Source organism: Populus nigra, chromosome 13 (assembly GCF_951802175.1).
Source record: "Populus nigra chromosome 13, ddPopNigr1.1, whole genome shotgun sequence".
NCBI classification, from domain to species: Eukaryota; Viridiplantae; Streptophyta; class Magnoliopsida; order Malpighiales; family Salicaceae; genus Populus; species Populus nigra.
Genome location: NC_084864.1, coordinates 11,951,272 through 11,971,155, shown reverse-complemented (window position 1 = coordinate 11,971,155; position 19,884 = coordinate 11,951,272). Strand labels below are relative to the sequence as shown.

Here is a 19,884-nt window from a genome sequence, read left to right as displayed (position 1 = left end):
GAAAAAATTGATAATTTTAGTGGCTCTACTAAAAACAACATAAAAAATCCAAACATAATCAAAACAAACCAATAAAATATATCTAATTAATTAGAAAAAAAATCACTATAACAAGAATTCAAAAAATAATTGGTAGAATTAGTAGATCTAAGAAAAAAAAAAGAAGCAAAAATGGTAGAATTATAACAAAATACAAAATGTTTTTTTTAAGAAAAATCAATTATAAAACGTTTAATTAAATCCCAAACACAATTTCAACCATCAATACAAACATGACAGATTCCTCTATCATCAAACCATTTTTTTTTAATAAAAATTCAAATAGTAAATAAAAAAAATTCAAAACAACATAAAAAATGGATTCTTTTTAATTATCCAAAAAACAAGAGAATTTGGGTTAGTGAGTTGTGAGGGGTTAATGAGTTTGAGGGATCGTATAGTATACTATTGATTTTGTCTTTGAAAGTTTTTGAGTCCAATCATTCATTATACCATTGATCTCTCCGTGGCTAACAATGTTATTTGCCCAATTACTTTAAAATATTCTTTGGAATATACTTTTATACTTTAAAAAATAATAAAAAATAAAGAATTGATTAAGAGTTAAGAAATGCTTTTAACAACAAATAAAAAAGATAAAACCAAAAACATAAAATTGAAACCAACAAGTCCAACCAATTTTTTCTTTCCTTCATTTATAATTACATGTTTATTAATTAAAAACTATGCAACAAAAATTTAATTATGAGATCGAGTATAATAAAAATAAAAAACACAGTATACATAATTATATATACATAAAAGTCCTCGGCATTGCAACTACTGCACATCAGTGGCATCACCCTCTTTGGGATCTTGATTTTCATCGGATTAGCACACAGCACATCAATTTGGCTGGAAAGGAGTGCCAAGGTACTGTGATTCTGAATAATTATTTTGCTATGCATCAAATAATTGTGGCTGCAGCTGATAATCCACCTGGTTTGACGTCAGATGATAATTCACATCGTCTTTTGATGAATTGTGCTGTAAGTGGTAGCCGACTTGGTTAACCGAATCGGCTGTGGACCAAGGAGATCAATTTCCAGGAAATCCATTTCATTTGATTGGGGTTCCTGTTCATAGTCAGGGGGCGAAAGCGAATGCAACCATGAATGAAAAGAAGTAGATTTTGTTTTTTTCAAGAGCATTTGATGTGCAGCGTTATATTTAACTCCCATTCTTATCACGTTTAATTAGTATTTAAATTAAATATAAATATAGAAGTTCTTATGATTGATGCTGCTATCCACTAAGAGATAACCATGAAAAGAAAAGAAATTAAACCTCGTCGTATTATAGAAATACTGGGCACAACTTTTGTTACCCATAAATTATAATTATACAAGCTCGACTCACCATTAACTCATATTCATCCATGTAGGTTATGGTGAGCTGGCCGGACTCCTCTAATATAGTAATATTAACCATAGTTTTGAAACCCGGCCCGGCCCGACGGGTCAACCCGGGACCCGGCCGACCCGGGGCCGGAACCGGGCCGGGTTGATGAAAAAACGAGGGAAGGAAAAACCCGGTGTGACCCGGCTGACCCGACGGGTCGACCCGGTGACCCGGCAAGACCCGGTGACAAACCCGTTGACTTTTGTTTTTTTTTTACTAAAACGACGTCGTTTTGATTTTTTTTAAAAAAGAATTGACCCGGCCGACCCGGTGACCCTGTCAAAACCCGGAACCCGGGCCTTAGACCGGGCCGGGTCTTAAAACTTTGATATTAACATAAAATCTTACCAAGTTAAAATTTTGCAATGGTATTTTTTTAGAACAAAAATCTACATGTTTTTTTTATCTTTTAACATTTCACTTCTTAAAGATTAAACTTTATAATTTGTTGATATATTTTTTTATAATATTATTTTAGTTTTACGACCCGTGTTGAGAGTTTAGTGGGTTGACCTGTAGTTTTTTTTATTTATATTTTTTTCAATTTTATCTTTTAATATTGAATTGATTATGAATTAAGTTTCATGATTTATTTCAGTTTGTTTTCTATTTTTTTCAAAAATTATAGTTTATGATAACACTTTATATCCTCACTAACACATGTAAAAAAATCCTACAAAAATATCTAATTATTTACAAAATTATTATTATTTTTAAACTAATAACTATAAAGTTCTTATTTTAAATATTATAAATTTTTCATCGAATTAAAAAAAAACAACTTAGCCACCACCCTCTTAACCAAACCAAAAAACAAAGAGAAATCCATAAATCGAGTTTAGAATCTCAAACTTCAATATTCATATCACAAACAGCCCAACTTTGATGTTCCGATCACAAACACTAATTCCTCTCCTATTGCAGATATTCCATCTCAAACCTTTGACTAGGGAGTGTTTATTATATAAGTAGACTCAATAATCTTTTGGTCTGGCTAGCACCTCACCTAACACGTGATACACTACCAAGCTCAATCATGATTTGATTTGACTAGTGCTAGATTTGGGTCTGGCGATGGCTAGACATAATCATTTCTTGGATCAGCTAGTGCTAGATCTACCGCGTCTAGGTTTGGCCAACACCAGACTTAATATGTTTGGGCTTGACGCATGAAGGAAGTTCAATTTTAGTGTAAATATTGATATTGATTATATATATTAATGTTTATGTGTTTATGTGTTTATATAGTTGTAAATATAAATAATAAAAATTGTTGACGCATCTAAGAGGAAAGTATAGAAGTTTATTAATTAATAATAAAAAAAACCTTCCCAAATTCATATTCTATTTCAAAGCATGCCTACCAAAGCGACAATTTGTTAGGCTTATAAAAAAAAACTATCACTAAATCTTTAGTACCAAAAGATGATTTAGTTCAAACAATAAAATATGCATCAGTAACCATGCAATGCATCTAATATGTACAGACCTCAAAAACTGCTTGTAGCTGCTTCCTAGGTGCCCTCTTAACTGCTTCACGTTGCTGTTTAGCACCACGTATCCGCATGACATAGGATGGTAAGAACAAGTGAGCTCCTTTATCATAACTGCAAAGGGCATTGAGGTTATGCTCGACACGAGTAAGAGAGAGGTAAATATCACAAGCTATGACACAATTATCTAAGAAGAGCTTAGAACACACTAAAAAGCTACTTAAATGCCAGGTCCTGATTTGTTACTAGAAGCAATAGTGGTGTTAAGAGTTGCTACAACTAAATGGGAACGGCCAGAATCCAACCACAAACTCATTAAATGCCAGATTAAAGTAGCGCATGTAAGGAACATGTATGAAGAAATTTAAATATAAGGATTTAAAATTAATTTTAGTGGGGACTATGCTAATGATGATTCAGTGAAAGTGCCAAGACCCACTATAAACTAGCTAGAAAACAAAGTGCTCTTTCCCAAGAACAATTCATGAAATGGTTTTCGTCTGAGGCTCGATCTGATCAAATAAAAATATTCAGCCTGGTTTAAATCTTTTCTTTTTGTAGATAGAAAGTGTGTCCAGGAATCTCAGTCCTATTGGGCAATTTACAACCAAAAGGGCTAGGGAGCTTATCAGATTTAAAGGCAATAGGTTGAATGGCAGAAGCTGCTATAGAGGCCTCTTCATATTCCAAAGCATGTGTAGTTTTTCCAATGAGGATTGTGATCACCTATTCATGAAAAACTTAACCAAAGTCCATGAAAAACATATCCTTGCTAAACAATAAGGTTAAAAAATCTCAGTTTGACTGCAGAGATCCGTCTGTGCCATTTCTCCCACGTAATCATCTGTTGTCTCCTTGCGCTTCTGGCACATTTGAAATTTAAAATAAATACCTACATATGAATCATCACCTAAAGAAACTAAACTACTTCAATAAAGTTCTTTATGTACTATCCTAATCCTAAATTAACTACATGTCTGACTTCACATGAAAACAACAATTCGATACTCTTATCTTTTCTTGTGCTAAAATAATCCACTACAGCATCCTTGTAGAAAACCTTGTTAGGTTGGTTGCCATTAATGTGCAACAACAATTGACAATTGCAGCAGCCACCATTGTCAAAGAAGATGGCTGCAATGGTGGGTTGTTGGTGGCAGCCAACAACCATTGTCTAATGTCAAAGTTTGGTAAGTTTGGCAGCTACCATTGATGACAAAAGAGCAAGATGAGCTGCCATAGATGCCTATAAATAGAGGCATACATTAGAGAGCAAAATGAGAGAGTTGTGAGAGTTGTAACAAATGTAGAGAAGAAGAGAGAAAGTGAGGAGCTGCAATGGCAGCAACCTTGCTGCCATTGCAGCAGCTGCAAATGCAGCAAGAGAGTTGATGAGTTGAGTAGAGTGGATGTAATCCTCCTCCTCTACATGTATTTATTGTATCCTTTCTCTATCTCTAATAAAATGAACCTCTCCCGTGGATGTAGGCGGTTTTGCCGAACCACGTTAAATATTGTGTCAGTGTGCTTAAGCTTTCTTTGGGCAACTATCAGTACACCACCGGTCGAAATCCCCAACAATTGGTATCAGAGCTGATGGTTTAAAGTGGTGTTTGATTTTTGCTCAAAATTGAAAGTTCTCAAAATGGTGTTTTGACCATACCACTATATAGAGGAGGCCGAGACGAAGCCACTGGTGAAAACGGCGTCAAAATCGGACGTCGGAAAACGGCCGCACGGGCCAGCGAAGAGACTGCCCAGTCAACGTGCCACGTCAGCGCCAGTCAACAGCCACGTCAGCGCCAGTCAACAGACACGTCAGCGAACGTCAGCAGACACTTCAGCGACGGTCAACAGACACATCATCGACCAGTCAGCAGACACGTCAGCAAAGTGGGACCCACCTGCCACGTCATCAGCCTCGAGCCGAGCCGGGAGAGCCGAGCCGAATTGGAGCCGAGCCGCGAGCCGAGGGACAGGATCCAGTGTAGCTGATCCTACGTGCAACCGGATCTGAGATTGAATCTGAGCCGTTGATCAGTCCAGAATTGTTTTGAACAAATCTTAGCCGTTTGAAATGCGATTTGGACGATTTAAAACTTGTTTCCAGCTAATTTGATCGTTCCGGATGCAATGGTACGGTCCGATCGTTGAGATTTGAGACCGAAAGTGGTGGTGGTGAATTATTAAAGAGAGATTGCCCGATCAGGAGGCATCTGAAGGTCATCATGGTGGTCGTTGAAGAGAAGAAGAATAAGGTGCACATGTTTACCCAATTACATGTGGTAAACTGCTAAGTGGAGAGAATTTTAACTGCCTTGAGGGAAGGCAAAATTGGGACACTCTGGACACCCGATCAACTGGACAGTTTGAGGTGTAGAGTGAAATTGACGAAGACCAATCTTGACGAATCTAAGAACTGGTAGTCTCGCCAGATGTTGAGAAATCATGTATTAAACCAGTATATTCCAGATCACTTGTAAAGGAAAGCCTCAACAAAGCTAGCAAATGGTTGTATATACGGAAAGACAGTACGATGGATAGATATGGCCTGAGAAGTTCTGTCTAGGAGATTGGGTTTTAAGCGGGACCAGTGTGACCCCTCCAATCTTTCCTGGGAACTTGCTTGGTGGAAGGATTATCCATACGGTACTATTTTCGTATATATAGCAGTTTGTAATGAAACGGTTGAAGACTAGCAAGATAACGGCATAAGGGAACAGTTGGGTTCCGAAGGTTCAAGGATCTGATGAAGTGGTGATTTCTCCAAAGAAGTTAGATTCGGTGACTGTGATTTCTCGAGGGGAGAATTGATAAAGACCCTGATAATGGAAGAGAAATACAGCAAGGGGATAAAGATTGGCACCCTATTTTGATTTCGACAGGTGTTGTGACAGGATGAGCTGCTGTCAAACATAAGCAAGGAATAGGGGAAAATCTGGAGAACAGAAATTGCACGAGGGCACACGGAGATTGTGCAGGAGTACCCGTAGGATCCAACGGGGTACTGTAATGAGACAACAGGTGCAAGGAGAAGAAGAGTTCCCAGATGAAGCTTAGAGCAGAGACTGTTAAAGTTTGTACAACAGGAAGTCTCTTATGCTCTTGATGAAGACAACAGGCGAAGACCTTTCCAATGCATGCAAGGATGGAAAGAGAGCTGTTGCAGAGGCACCTAATTGAGGGGGTGCAAACGCCTGTGATAAAAGGCGACCGCCTATGACGAAAGGCGAAGACACCAAAGAGAGTTGGTGTAGGTGGAGCTGTCAAGCAGAAAGGCATAGAAGCTCCAAACATAGAAATCGAGGTGGAGGATTGCGAGGAGTATACCGCAATTTTCTCTTTCTATATGATTAGTGGCAGCTATCTCTCCCATAGTGCACATGGTGGTAGAGAATTCTGGAGCCACTTTGAAGCATCTCAACTGAAGGAGGATGCGACCACCTATGAAAGGTGAAGACACCTTAGATGGAAGGTGTGTGAGGGTCGTGATAGAAGCCCCAGTTTAGACCGCCGCATGACGACGAGCGGAGACACCTAAGGAGAAGGTGTGTGGGCCACGATGTAGGCCCAGTTCAGAACGCCCCAAAGCCAATGTGATGGCTAGATATGAGTGGACAGGTGTATAGCCAATGAAGTGGCTATGATGAGTATGGAGACAAATGCAGGATTGACTTTCATGGATATTGCCCCCATGCTAAAGATCAATGAGCTAGAAGACATTTGCCTTGGACAATAAGTGTGTGACTTGTGGAGCATTAAGACGCGGCTGCTATGAAGAAGCAGAAGGGCATGCGCAGGTTCCGGGAACGAGTTGACTCTTGTCAAGGTGGTGAGCTCGGTAATGGCATTGTAATATTCAGAGTATGAAGACATATATGGATCAACCTTTAATGGGCTGCCCCCATAGGTGAAGGTGGAGAGCTACCTGGACTCTTACGACTAAGAGCGAGAGACTCACGGAGAAGTAAGGCGTGGTTCCTAGGGTGGAACAGAGGGCAGGCGCAACTCCTGGATGAGTAGACTCTTGGAAGAGTGGTGAGCTCGTGATCATATTGAGATACTCAGATAATAACTGTCGCACTTGGAAAAAGAAATTTCTGTTTGAGGGGGTGTTGTAAGCCTTGGTGTAAGGCTTGATGAATCATTCCGGACTGAGCATGGTTGATACGCTCGAAGGGGAATGTTGAGTTCCAGAGACAAGCGTTAACACTCTTCAGATGTGAAGTGGCAGACCATCTGGTTGTAGTGATCCTTTTGTGTGAGAAAAGGTGTGCTTTGGTAACTCTGATGATTGAAAGGTTTGGCGAGTACCTGTAAACTCGGCCACAGACGCTCTCAGAATGGTAAGCTTGGAAGAGCTGCAAGATGCAAGCCTGTGCTGAAGAAGCAAGAGGACAGTTGCCCCACATGAATGGCAAAGGGGGTGATTGTTAGGTTGGTTGCCATTAATGTGCAACAACCATTGACAATTGCAGCAGCCACCATTGTCAAAGAAGATGGCTGCAATGGTGGGTTGTTGGTGGCAGCCAACAACCATTGTCTAATGTCAAAGTTTGGTAAGTTTGGCAGCCACCATTGATGACAAAAGAGCAAGATGAGCTGCCATAGATGCCTATAAATAGAGGCATACATTAGAGAGCAAAATGAGAGAGTTGTGAGAGTTGTAACAAATGTAGAGAAGAAGAGAGAAAGTGAGGAGCTGCAATGGCAGCAACCTTGCTGCCATTGCAGCAGCTGCAAATGCAGCAAGAGAGTTGATGAGTTGAGTAGAGTGGATGTAATCCTCCTCCTCTACATGTATTTATTGTATCCTTTCTCTATCTCTAATAAAATGAACCTCTCCCGTGGATGTAGGCGGTTTTGCCGAACCACGTTAAATATTGTGTCAGTGTGCTTAAGCTTTCTTTGGGCAACTATCAGTACACCACCGGTCGAAATCCCCAACAAACCTAACACCTTTTCTTTCTCCATATTTTATCTCTAACTGCCAATCATTCTTTTCCATAAAGTATTTTGCATTGCACAATAGCGTTAACTCTAATCAAATAAATTTAGCAGTGCAAGAGGTTCAAATATTTTCCTTCAATCTCATTTTCTATGTTTTTTTTTAGAGAATTCATCCTCACCACTACAATAGCTTGTGCTCAAGAATACAATGATATTTCTCTTCCAATACATGATAAGGTATGGATTTTGTTTGTTTCAGGAGAAGGCCAGTACCTTGATGGACAAAGCTGGTAATGCTGCTCAATATGCAAAGGAATCAGTGCAAAGGGGTACTCAAATATTTTCCTTCAATCTCATTTTCTATGTTTTTTTCAGAGAATTCATCCTCACCACTACATTAGCTCAAGAATACTGTTTTGATACTTGTTCTTCGTGTAGGCTGGTCAACAGGTGATGTCTACTGCACAGGGAGCTGTTCAAGGAATAAAGAATGCAACTGGCATGAACAAATGAATTAGCTGAATGGAGCAATTTAGAAATTAAATGCAATGTTCATCTATTGTTTTGTTTCTGTCATTTCCTTTTGTATAAAGAAGAGAGCTCTCTCTGTAGCTCTCTCGTGATCGATGTTTGCAGGCAGATGTTGCCCTAATTAGTGAAATTTTACTTCAGTTTCGTACTTGTTTAAAGATCTTCTGGCTCGGTTATGAGAGCACAACATTGCTTCATCTTCATGGCATCTCTCATATATATACTTTGCTCTTAATTCACTGCTAAATTTTTTATTAGAGTTAACGTTTTGCCTTACCAAAATACAATTCCCAGCTAGCTAACTTGGGGCATGAAATGTTGCATTGCACAACGAAGGTGGTTTTCTGTTTTTGAGAAGAAAAAACAAACACTTTTACGTAAAAGTAACAAATTAAAGATGCCGCCTTTCCTAATGATTTGATCTAATAAGTGTTGAAATATTGTCAATTATATAGCTATCATTGTCAAAGAAGATGACTGTCATATGAGAGTCAAAGAGGGCTGCTGGTACAGCATTTGCAGCCCCTTGACATTGTCAAAGAAGGAGGCTACAATGGTAGGTTGTTGGTGGCAGCCAACAACCATTATCTAATGTCAAAGTTTGGTAAATTTGACAGCAACCATTGTTGACAAAGGAGCAAGAGGAGCTGTCATTGAAGCCTATAAATAGACACCTAGAGTGCAACACAAAATGAGAGAGTGTAAGAAAGAGCAAGAACAAAAGAGAGAAGAAAAGAGAAAGAAAGAGAAGGGCTGCCACCAGCAGCTCTGCTGCCTTATGCAGTTGCTGCCCTATGTAGCAATGAGAGATGGGAGTTGACTGGATGTGATCCTCCTCCGTGTGTTGTATTCTTTCTCCATCTCTAATAATATCAATATCTCCCATGGATGTAGATAATTTGCCGAACCACGTTAAATATTGTGTGTAAGTGTGCTTAGCCTCCTTTGAGCAATGATCATGAACACCACCGTTCCGCATGGGGAGAAATCCCCAACAAATAAGTTGTTAGGATTTATAGTGATTGTTTGTTTTTGTATTTTAAATTTTTTTAAAAAAAAATTAAATTTTTTATTTTTTTATATTTTAAATTAAGTTTTTTTATATATTTTTATATATATATTGATATTAAAAATAAAATTTAAAAAATAAAAACAAATATTATTTCAATAGAAAAACTGACGAGTTTCTCATTTCTGTTTCTCATTATATTTATAGAATTAGTAGCTGGAAAAACCTCTTGGAATCCACGGTCGCAGAAACACCAGACGCCAAAATAAAAATATACCGATAACCAAGATTGCAAAACGTTAATCTAATTACTGACGAAGATCTTCAAGCTAAAGCAAGTTAGATTCCAAACCAAAACCCAGGCAGCTGCTGCTCAAGAAGCAGATGCTCAACAAGCTGCTGCTGGAGCAGCTGCAGCCCAAAATGCCGCTGCAGCAGCTGCATCTGCTGCTGGCGGTTCTGCTGCTGGAGCAGCTCCTGCGGCTGCACCTGCAGCAGCTGCAGCCGCTCCTGCCGCCGCTGCAGCTGCTGCAGCCGCTCCTGCCGCTCCTGCCGCTGCTGCAGCTTCTCCGGCCGCTGCCGCCGCCGCTGCCGCTGCAGCCGCCGCTGCCGCTGCATTCGCTGCTGCAGCAGCTGCATTCGCTGCTGCAGCTGCTCGAGCTGCAGCTGCTGCTCAGACAAGTGCTCGCGCTTCTGGAGCCACAGGAGCAGCTGCAGCTGCTGGCGCAGCAGCTGCTGCTGCTGCTCAGACAAGTGCTCGCGCTTCTGGAGCCACAGGAGCAGCTGGGGCTGCAGTTTCCACCGCCGCTGCTCGAGCAGCTGGAGCCATCCCTGCTGCCGCTTGAGTAGCTGGAGATGCTGGATCAGCTGCTGGTGGAGGTGAAGGTGGAGCTGGATCTGCTGCTGCTGCGTTGCTGGAGCTCCTATGCCGCTAAGAGTGAGAAGGAGAAGTCAGAAGTGTTATGTGTGTATATATAAAGCTTGGCATAATGAGAATTTTTTCAAACTTTAAAATTATTAATGCATAATGATAATAAAAATATACACATATAATTGAATAAAATAAAAATATAATATAATATGTAAGGCTAAACATATTAAAAATATTATTTTAAAATAATTTTTTATTTTAAAATATAAAATTTATCTGTATAAAAGATTAAAAAAATTATAGATGAATAAACAAAAACTTCCATAAAAATTAAATACATAATTAAAAAATAACAGTCATTTTAATGAGAATATCTAAATAACATAAAAAAAAAGATGTTAATCAAAATATAAATAAAACATATAAAAAAAGCATTAAATTTTTTTTTAAAAGGGTAAAAGTTAGGCGTTGTTGGGCCTAGCAAGTAAGGCCAGCCTGATTGACCTATTTTGTTAGGGCTCATGCCTATGACCCTTTTTTTTTTTGTTGTAAATTGTTTGTGAAAAAAAAGAAGATGACGCTCTTCATAAAAAAACTCACAGATAAGGGATATTAATTAAAACATAAATTTAAAAAACATTTAAAAAAAGATATATAGAAAAGATAATTTATATCCAAAAAAATTAAATAAACAAAACAAATCATAGATTAGTGATATTAATTGAAACATAAATTTAAAATTATCTAAAAAAAGATATATAAAAAACAATTTTAGTTAAAAAAAAAGCAACATAAGAAAAAAATAATTACCTGGTTGTTATGGCTTAACTCGTTAAACCTATGACCCGGTTCATGAACTTAACCGAGTTCAATATTTTTTTTCCTTCAATTTATATTCAACCTTTAAAAAACAATTCAAAAAATAAAAACATATAACACCATAAAAAAATCAATCTTTATAAAAAAAGAAGTTAAATAAGCAAAAACAAAATCACGGATGAGAGATATTAATTGAAACATGAATTCAGGAATTATTTTAAAAAATATACTAGTAAAAAAAAGCAATATAAGAAAAAAATAATTCCCTCGATATTGTGGCTTAACTTGTTAAACCCATGACTTGGATCATGAACTCAATCGGGTTCAATATTTTTTAAAAATTTATATTCAACCTTTAAAAAAAAACTTGTGACCAATACCATGTACTCAATTTGATTCAATATTTTTCTCCCTTTAAATTTATGGCAAACCTTAAAAAAAAGGTAAACAATATTGTCTACATTAAAACATGCAGGGTGAATGTAGAATATGAACTCAACTGAAATTTAATATTATTTTTTTAAAATTCATAATCTACCTTAAAAAAAAAAAAAAACTTAACCACACTGTGAACTTGCACGGTGTTTTTCCCATGCCATTTATAAAGATCATAGATTTGTTAACATTAAGTTATGAAAGCAACACCATATTTCAGCATTCCCAGTTTCATTTACTTGAAGTGGTTGATAAGTCGAGCTACAGACAATAAAAAGAAGTAGTAATTATTACCTTTTTGATCCAGATGAAATCTCAACTTCACTGAGAATATCCATCCATCTTTGTACCTTCTCCTCGTTTTCCCTGACATCTTTTCCAATCTTATCAAAGACAATTGTGTAACTCTCTTTTTGATCATCTATCTTTGATTGTTCGACATCATAAGAAACTGGAAACACAGTGTCCGATCTCATCTCATTCATGAATCCGACAATCTTGACAAGTTCTCCAAAGCACCAAGGTAAAGAAGCCCAATCGCTTGCAAATATAATAATTGACAACCCTGATTCTTCAATGGCCTCAAAGAGTCTTGATCTAATTGCCATTACTTTCTCTGGTTCCTTCTCGGCTGGCATGATGAATCTAAGGGCTAGATCTGACTTTAAATAGGTGAAAGCATTACTAGTGTCTGTGACTCTGATGCCAGGGAAAACATAAGTCGTCCATTGATGGTAAGATGAAGAAAAAGCTAAAGAAGTTTTATATGAAGAAGCTGCTTCTTTGCTTGTAACAGTAAAAAGGGCAGATGGTTGTGGTGTAATATATACAGAAGATAACAAGCAGACACCACAATTCTTCACCTTCACTCCTCGCTCGTAAGAATGAAACGACAACTCAATGTTGCTAAAGGATCCATGCTGCCATTCTTTAAGCTCTTTAAGGTAATCAAAAGATAGATAGAATAGCCAAATATGATCTGAAAAGAGGACTTTACAACTAAGACACATTGGCGAAGGATAATTCTCTCTTCCATTGGCTTTGAAATGACAAAAAAGAGGACTTTCTCCATATGCACTGAATGTAACACATGCAACAAACCCCATGCTCCAACTAGGCACTTGCACACTAATTGAAGATCCCTTACTTTGATGGTTAAACCAGCCTGGAATTTCATTTCCTGGAACAACGATACCAAATCCAGGTCTTGGATTAGACAAACCCTGTACCATAAAGAACCAAAATGTTAGATAGATAGAGGGAGAGTGAGAGAGACAGAAAAAGGTTGGGGTTTGATTAAGAGAAGACCTGGAGGTATCTTTCAAGCATGATCGACCCCATGCTATCTTGACCATTATGCTCGTACAATTCCCAGCAGTCAAGACACATGAACTCTGATCTTTGGGAACTGCTTAGCTTTATCGGATCTGGAATTGTTTTTAGGCTTATACAACCATTCAAATTTACTGTTTGAACTTTAGATGGAACCTCAAGCAAAGATTCAAGCATCGTGCAATCCTCCAAGACAAGCTTTTCAAGTCCAGAAAGCTGATTTATGCTCCTAGGCAGGCTAACAAAGTTATTCCGGCTCAGATCTAAGGACTTCAATGAAGATAAGCAGCCAATATCTTCAGGAAGTGCTCTTAAATTGCAAGCGCGTAAACCATCCAAAGATAATACTGCAAGATTCTTTAAGAGAAAAATGGATGCTGGCAGTTGTCTTATTGAAGTTCCACTTACGTCAAACTCCTCCAAACTTTCAACTTTCTCCAAATTCCCTGGTATATTTTTAAGTTCAGAGCAGCCAGACAGATCAAGTTTTTTAAGGGATTTCAAGCATTCTATGCTTCTCGAAATGCTTTCAAGCTTCTTGCAGTTGTTCATGCTCAATACTTCTAAGCCAATCATATGACGAATTGATGAAGATAGTTCAGCAATACCAGTCCTGTCCAAACAAAGCTTCATCAAACAGTTCATGTTTCCCACTATATCTGGAAAGTTCTCAAGTTTTGAGCAGCCATCAAGAGTGAAAAATTTAAGCGATTCCATTTCAAGGTTGCTTGGGAGAATCCTAATACTTCGGCAATTTATAAGATTCACATATTGAAGCTTCTTGTGACGTCCAAGTGATGGATGGACCTCAGACAAACTTATACAACCTTCAAGAATCAGACTCTCGAGATTAGGAATTCCAGTAAGATCTGGAGACTTGGACAGGTATAGTGAGTTGCTGAGATTGATGATTTTCAACTTAACTGCACTCTGCAATCAGGCAGGGAAGAAGAAATATGGATGCTACTATCATACATATATAGGAAAACGATAAAAAGAAATACCAAGGCCCTTAAAATTAGTTGATCTCACCTTATACCCATACCATAATTGCTCAATGCTACTGTTAGCCATGTGAAGTTCAACCAGCTCATCCACCTGTAAACCAGCTGGTAATGATTTTGATGGGTAAGAATGCCATTCAAGAAATCGCAACTTATTGGAAAGATCTCCAGGTCCTTCAGAAAGCTGCACGTTGTCGATTTTGAGCAATCTTAGCTTGCTCATTTTAGAGAAGGCTTTCATGTTCCATTGTGCCTCTTTTATTCCAGGTATGTCCAAGAAAATGGCTTCTATCTTTTCTTTTCCCTGTCAACCAAAAAGGAATACAAGTAAAAAGCAAATACAAAGTACAGATGGAGCATAAATTAAAATAAACTTTATGAAATCTTATGGATAATGTTCTCTATCAGCTACTCACTGTGTTGTCCATCAGTGCAAGGCAGACATCCTCGTATGTCCACAATCTACTGCGCCTTCTAGGCTCTTCAGGGGATTCACAACGAACAATTTCCTTACCCATTATCTGTAATAAATTATGCATCCAGACTTCATCCCGAGAGACACTTATGAGAGATTTCTCAATAAGAACTTGTGTTCCAATTTGTGCATGGAATCCACAGCTGTCAAGTATCCTTATTATTCTATCTTTTTTAAACCCCTTCAGGAAACAGGCAATGTCTAAAAATATTTTCTTCTCTAATTCATGGAGGCCATCAAAACTAATGCGAAGCACATCAATAATTTCACGGTCAGGAATATCATTTAGTCTATTAATCGCACTTCCCCATTCAAGGATACTTCTTCCATGCATAAACGAACCTATAACTTCAAGAGCCAGTGGAAGGCCATTAGCATAACCCAGAACTTGCTTGGATAGTTCCACGAAATCTTCAGCAGGCTGGTCATTTTTGAAAGCTTTCTGGCTAAACAACGTAAGAGCATCATCATCATCCAATTTCTCAGCCTCATAAATTCTAGCAACACCATTTCTAGTCAACACTTGTTTATCTCTGCTTGTTATGATAATTCTGCTCCCTGGACCAAACCATTTACTCTCCGCAGCCAGGGATTCTAGTTGTTTACGGTCATCTACATCATCAAGAACAACAAGAATCTTTTTACGTTGTAACTTCCGCTTTATCATTTCAATACCTCTAGAAGAATCACATATATTAGCTCGTTTCATTAAGATTTCAGAAAGAAGTTGTTCCTGCAAACGACGTCGTCCATCTTTCTCAGTAAAAACTTCTTTGACATTTGCTAAGAAGCAGCTGCCTTCAAATTGCCAACGAAACCTATCATAGACTACCCTTGCAACAGTCGTCTTACCTATGCCACCCATTCCACAAATCCCTATGAAGATTGCTTCGCCAACTTCTTCACCTATATAACCTTTTAATATCTCTAGACGAGAATCCATTCCAACTAAATTTTTGCTAATTGTTGGCAGAGTGAGGCTTAGTTTGTACGATATGCAGTCAGCAATTACTTTAATTGATTCCGATTCATCCCTGCACAGGAGGGTGCAAAACATTAATCATGCAGTGTGCAGAAATCAAATTAGATAGTGATAATGGAAAAATAAACATTAGCATATTATAGCCCAAAAATGTATGGCTTTTAGTCGGAAATTAATATAGAGAAAGATAGGGCCCTGATAATAGATAGCTGCAAGAACAGAGAGGAAAAGGAAAGAATAAAGTGAAAACGGAACTAGGATTGTATTGATGCTAAGAATGATCCGTACAATAGCTATCTTATTGCATAAAGAATCACACAACCACTAAAGAAGCATGCATACAAGAACAAAAACTCTTTATCAAGTTTGATTTTAGCAGTCCAAAAGCAAATGGAGTTCTATCATATTTTTTGTCGACCACTAAGTTATTTTTATAATTATTTTTTAAAAAAATTCAATTATCTTGCATAATAAACTTTTAAAAAACAACTTTAAATTTATTAATTTTCAAGTTTTTTCCCATACATTTCTTAGATCAACTTAGTTTAAGTGGTTGCTCAAATCCAATCCACGCACCTTGAGACGCACAAATATCACATATGCATCACACAACTCAAATTTTTGTCTGACACGTATAGCACACGCACTAGCAACTCAAAACCATAATAATTCCATGAAACCCAAATCAAAATAAAATAAGGAGCTCAATTTCAAAAACCAAATATTGAAAGTCAAAAATAAAAAAAATTATTTAATTAAAGAAAGGATTTTTTAAATATAGTAGCTAAATTTAACAAAGAATAAAAATTAAAAAAAACCTGAAATAACCTCGGTTATTTTAAATTTATTAAAAAATTATTATAGAAAGCAAATAAAAAAATTAATAGAGCCAATCTTTAATTAAATTAAATGATGAAGGATGAAACTAAAAAAAAAAACATTAGCTTAAAAGAAAAGAAACCCGAACGAATTTTCTAAACCTGAAACTGAAAAAAAATTATCATGTTAAATCCTAGATCCAGGCTAAACTAAGAAGCCCAATTCAATGTTAAAGTATGAAATCAGAAAAAAAAAATATCAATTTAAAAAACTTGTCAAGATAAAAAAAAATAGCAATGAAAAATGAAGGATGAAATCACAAAATAAAATTAAAAATAATCTCAAATAAAATAAATAGTAATAAAAAATAATAATCAAATCTAATAGATTAAAAATTTAAAAGGGTATGAAATTAAAAATAAATTTTCATTCTATAAAACAATTTTAAAAAATTAAAAAAATATATATCAAATATAAAAAAAAAAAATTGAAGGGTTATTGTAAAATTCTAGAAGGTGGGGTGTGGAATTCAAGGAGAGGGAGAGAAAAAAAAGTTATCTGACGCCAAACGGAAGAGAATTACTCCTCACATGCCAACCAAGTTGTTAGGCCATGTCGAGGCGAATAAAAAAAACAGCAATGAAGGTCTTTTTTGGGCCCTCTAAACCCTTGCACGTGCTGTTTAAATAAGGCGGGACAACTTACTCGCTTGCATGTACTATAGATGCAACAATCATTTTTTTATGTATATTTATTAAAATACTAAATTGCCTATAAAACTACGTTATTATCACACAAAAAAAGGGTATTAATAAGCCCTTGAAGGCAAAGCAAGGAATTTCTTATTTTAAAGGCCATAAGTAATTTTATTGTGCCGTCAAAAATGAAATTTCAAAAAAACTTCTAGACCCAATCTTTTTTTTCTCTTTTAAGGGCAACTATGTAATTACACCATAAAAAATGAAAAATACCTAATTACCCCTTATCAACTCTATAATGATCATTGGCCCTCATAAAAAAATCCTATTATCTTTAATAGATATTTTATTTTTTTCAGAATGAAAAATAGTAAATTCATTGTTCCAATCATAGTGAATCAAGATATATTTACTGTACTTTTCCCATGGACTTTAATTTTTTTTCAATACAATTGATATATAGTTATCCTCTATTATTCTAAAATAGAATTAGACAAAAGTATTCTAATCATACTAAAACTGTCTTTGTAATATTGATTTGTGTTTTTATAAAGATGCCTCAATAAATTCAATTTAGATAATTGAGATTTTATTATTTGATCCATTAAATAAAAGAAATTCCTCTGTCCGAACAAGCTAATTTTACATTAATTTTATCTTCCTTAACGAAAAGACACCTATCAAATTTTAATTCCAAAAAAAATTCACAAAAAAATTATAAATAAATTTGTCGTTTTGATTTATAAATAGTTTGAATTTTTTAATTCAAGATGGAAAATCTTTTGATTTTATTTTGAAAAGCTAAAACCAACATATTCAAAAACTTTGGTCAATTTTTTATTCCTTATGATGAATTTGTTGTCATTTCTTCACAATTTTTAATTTTTTAAGCTAACTTTTTATTTGTTCATGCTAGATTTGTTTTTCAACTTTTTTATACATTTTAATTTTTCTGTTTAATATTTTATTTTATTTTCAAAATATAAAGAAAAACCTAAGAATAGAAAGAAGTTTTATATAAAGATTAGAAATGCTTGATCACATCAGTTCAAAATATCATAAAAAAATAAAAATAAAAAAAACATGCATATGAAAAAAATACACATTTACTATCATGCTTGTTCATCAATGAAACAATACAGGGCAGATTTGAGAATAAGAATAAGTAGATAGATGATTTACCTATTCCGGACGTCCCAGCCAGATAGATTGGCCACCGTAGAGAGACAATCTTTCCAGTTCCGGACCTTCTCCAAGTTTTCCTTGAAATTTTGTTCATGCTCACCGAAGGCTTCCTCATATTTCCGTTTCCGCTCGGTTACCTCTGAGGGATCCACATCGTAAAAAACTGGCAGAACAGTTTGCCCCATCTCTTTCATGCACTGAACAATCTTGACAAGTTCATCCAAGCACCATGGTGAAGAAGCGTAATCTCTTGAAAATATAATGACTGAAAACCTTGATTCTTCGATGGCCTTCCAGAGAGCAGGTTCGATGGTCTTTCCTCTCTCGAGCTCCCTATCATCCATGTACACATCGATGCCTCTCTGTGCCAGATTAGAATATAGATGACTAGTAAAGTTGTTCCGGGTGTCTTTGCCTCTAAAACTAAGGAACACATCATGCATATATAGTGGAGGAGGAGAAGATGAAGATGAGGTTATTCCTTGCACGCTGGTGGAAGCCATGAAAATCCCTATACCGATCCCTTCTGGCCTCAACTAGCTCGCTTGGTTCAGCAATTGCTTTCCACGCGTGTAAGGCCTGCTCCTGTGGTCAAACATGAAACAGAAGGTAAGATCAAGAAATTTGGCAATTAAATCTACCAATTACTAATTTCAAGCTGGAACATGTACATCTCTACTTAGAAATCAGAAAACACCAAATTTCTACGAGTATTTCACGAATCTAGACGAAACAAACCGTGTGGTAAGTGTTGGCTAAAGAGGCACAAGATCCAGCCAAGCCCAATAATTTTTCTTCTTCTGGTATCTTAGTAACCAACTTCCAAAGCCCTTTTCTTTCTTTTTATTCCAATGACTTCGAATTTTTTTCCGGTTTCTTGAGGTCAAGAACTCGTACTGGTAAGTTTCCTGGATTTTCTTACGGATCTTCCTGTCAAGAGCAGGGCCACACAATTGAGTGATTCATATTTTTTAATGAATTATCAAGTCCATATTATTTAACATAAATATTTTTGCATTCCAAGAACTTTCCAACAAAATTTTAAAACTGACCGTGAAAAAAACACCATAAACCGTGCATTAATATGTGCATGCAAAAGTTCTAAGGTGAATCACAAAAATCCTACGAAGTACTGTAAAATTGTAAAAATTATTTAAAAATTGGGCGATTTTATAGGAACATATTCTAATACATATAACGCCCTTAATTATTGTCTAGATAAAAATAGTTAAAATGAAAATAATAAGAATTTATAGAAATATTTTTAAGAAAATAAACTCAAAAACAAAATTAAATTAAATAATCATGTTTATTTCTCTAATCTTTTAAGTTTTTCCTATGACTATCTTTTTCAAAAAGTAAATAAGGACATTTTAGATACAATAAAAAGTTTCTATGATATTTTTTTTAAAAGAAGAAATTACTTGATCATTGTGTAGTTTAGTTATTTTATCTTTATTTTTTCAGAAATTATAGTTTATTATTATCTTTGTAAATTATTATTATTTTAAAAAATATCAACAAAAAACATCTAATAATTTACAAAATTATTATTATTTTCAAACTAATAATTATAAAGGTCTTATATTAAATATTATAAATTTTACATTGATATTTTTTTAAAAAAAAACTGAGCCACCACCCTCTTAACCGAGTCTAATTATCTAAAACTCAAAGGTCATGTTTTCAAAATAGCTTTAAGTATGCTATAAAGAACATTCATCCCTCATCATCGTGAGGCAAACTATAACTCCATTCTTAAATACAATTAATGAAAATTATGGGTAGACTTTTTGATAGAGTTGAAAGCCCTACAAGGATAAACAATAAGCACATAAAGA

General features: G+C 35.9%; 1 protein-coding gene and 1 long non-coding RNA gene across 4 annotated transcripts; both read right to left on the bottom strand.

Moving 5' to 3' along the window:
- Window positions 1-625: 625 nt before the first annotated feature.
- On the bottom strand, window positions 626-18,986 carry LOC133671696 (TMV resistance protein N-like). 3 transcript variants are annotated; one of them, XM_062092535.1, is made up of 8 exons: window positions 18,782-18,986; window positions 18,041-18,628; window positions 14,301-15,393; window positions 13,913-14,188; window positions 12,857-13,810; window positions 11,843-12,771; window positions 2,930-3,047; window positions 626-1,115 (listed from the first exon to the last, which is right to left on the bottom strand). In XM_062092535.1, the coding sequence occupies exons 2-8, from the start codon at window positions 18,544-18,546 to the stop codon at window positions 1,002-1,004; spliced, it is 3,990 nt and encodes a 1,329-aa protein (XP_061948519.1). In that variant the 5' UTR covers window positions 18,547-18,628; window positions 18,782-18,986; the 3' UTR covers window positions 626-1,001. The 3 variants fall into 3 exon arrangements, with proteins under 3 accessions (XP_061948519.1, XP_061948518.1, XP_061948520.1); XM_062092534.1 differs by lacking the exons at window positions 626-1,115; window positions 2,930-3,047 and adding an exon at window positions 9,553-10,354; XM_062092536.1 differs by lacking the exons at window positions 626-1,115; window positions 2,930-3,047 and adding an exon at window positions 11,165-11,195 and having other exon boundaries at window positions 18,782-18,985.
- On the bottom strand, window positions 3,632-8,150 carry LOC133671704 (uncharacterized). Its single transcript, XR_009834338.1, has 2 exons — window positions 7,886-8,150; window positions 3,632-3,993 (listed from the first exon to the last, which is right to left on the bottom strand). It is a non-coding gene; the product is annotated as an uncharacterized LOC133671704 (long non-coding RNA).
- Window positions 18,987-19,884: the final 898 nt, after the last annotated feature.

Coding starts and splice junctions, on each gene's coding strand:
- LOC133671696 (XM_062092534.1), bottom strand. CDS start 18,546: ATGGCTTCCACCAGCGTGCAAGGAATAACCTCATCTTCATCTTCTCCT. Junction 13,811..13,912: donor AATTATGGTATGGGTATAAG/GTGAGATCAACT, acceptor GCCTGATTGCAG/AGTGCAGTTAAGTTGAAAAT. Junction 10,355..11,842: donor ATTTCATCTGGATCAAAAAG/GTAATAATTACT, acceptor TCTCACTCTTAG/CGGCATAGGAGCTCCAGCAA.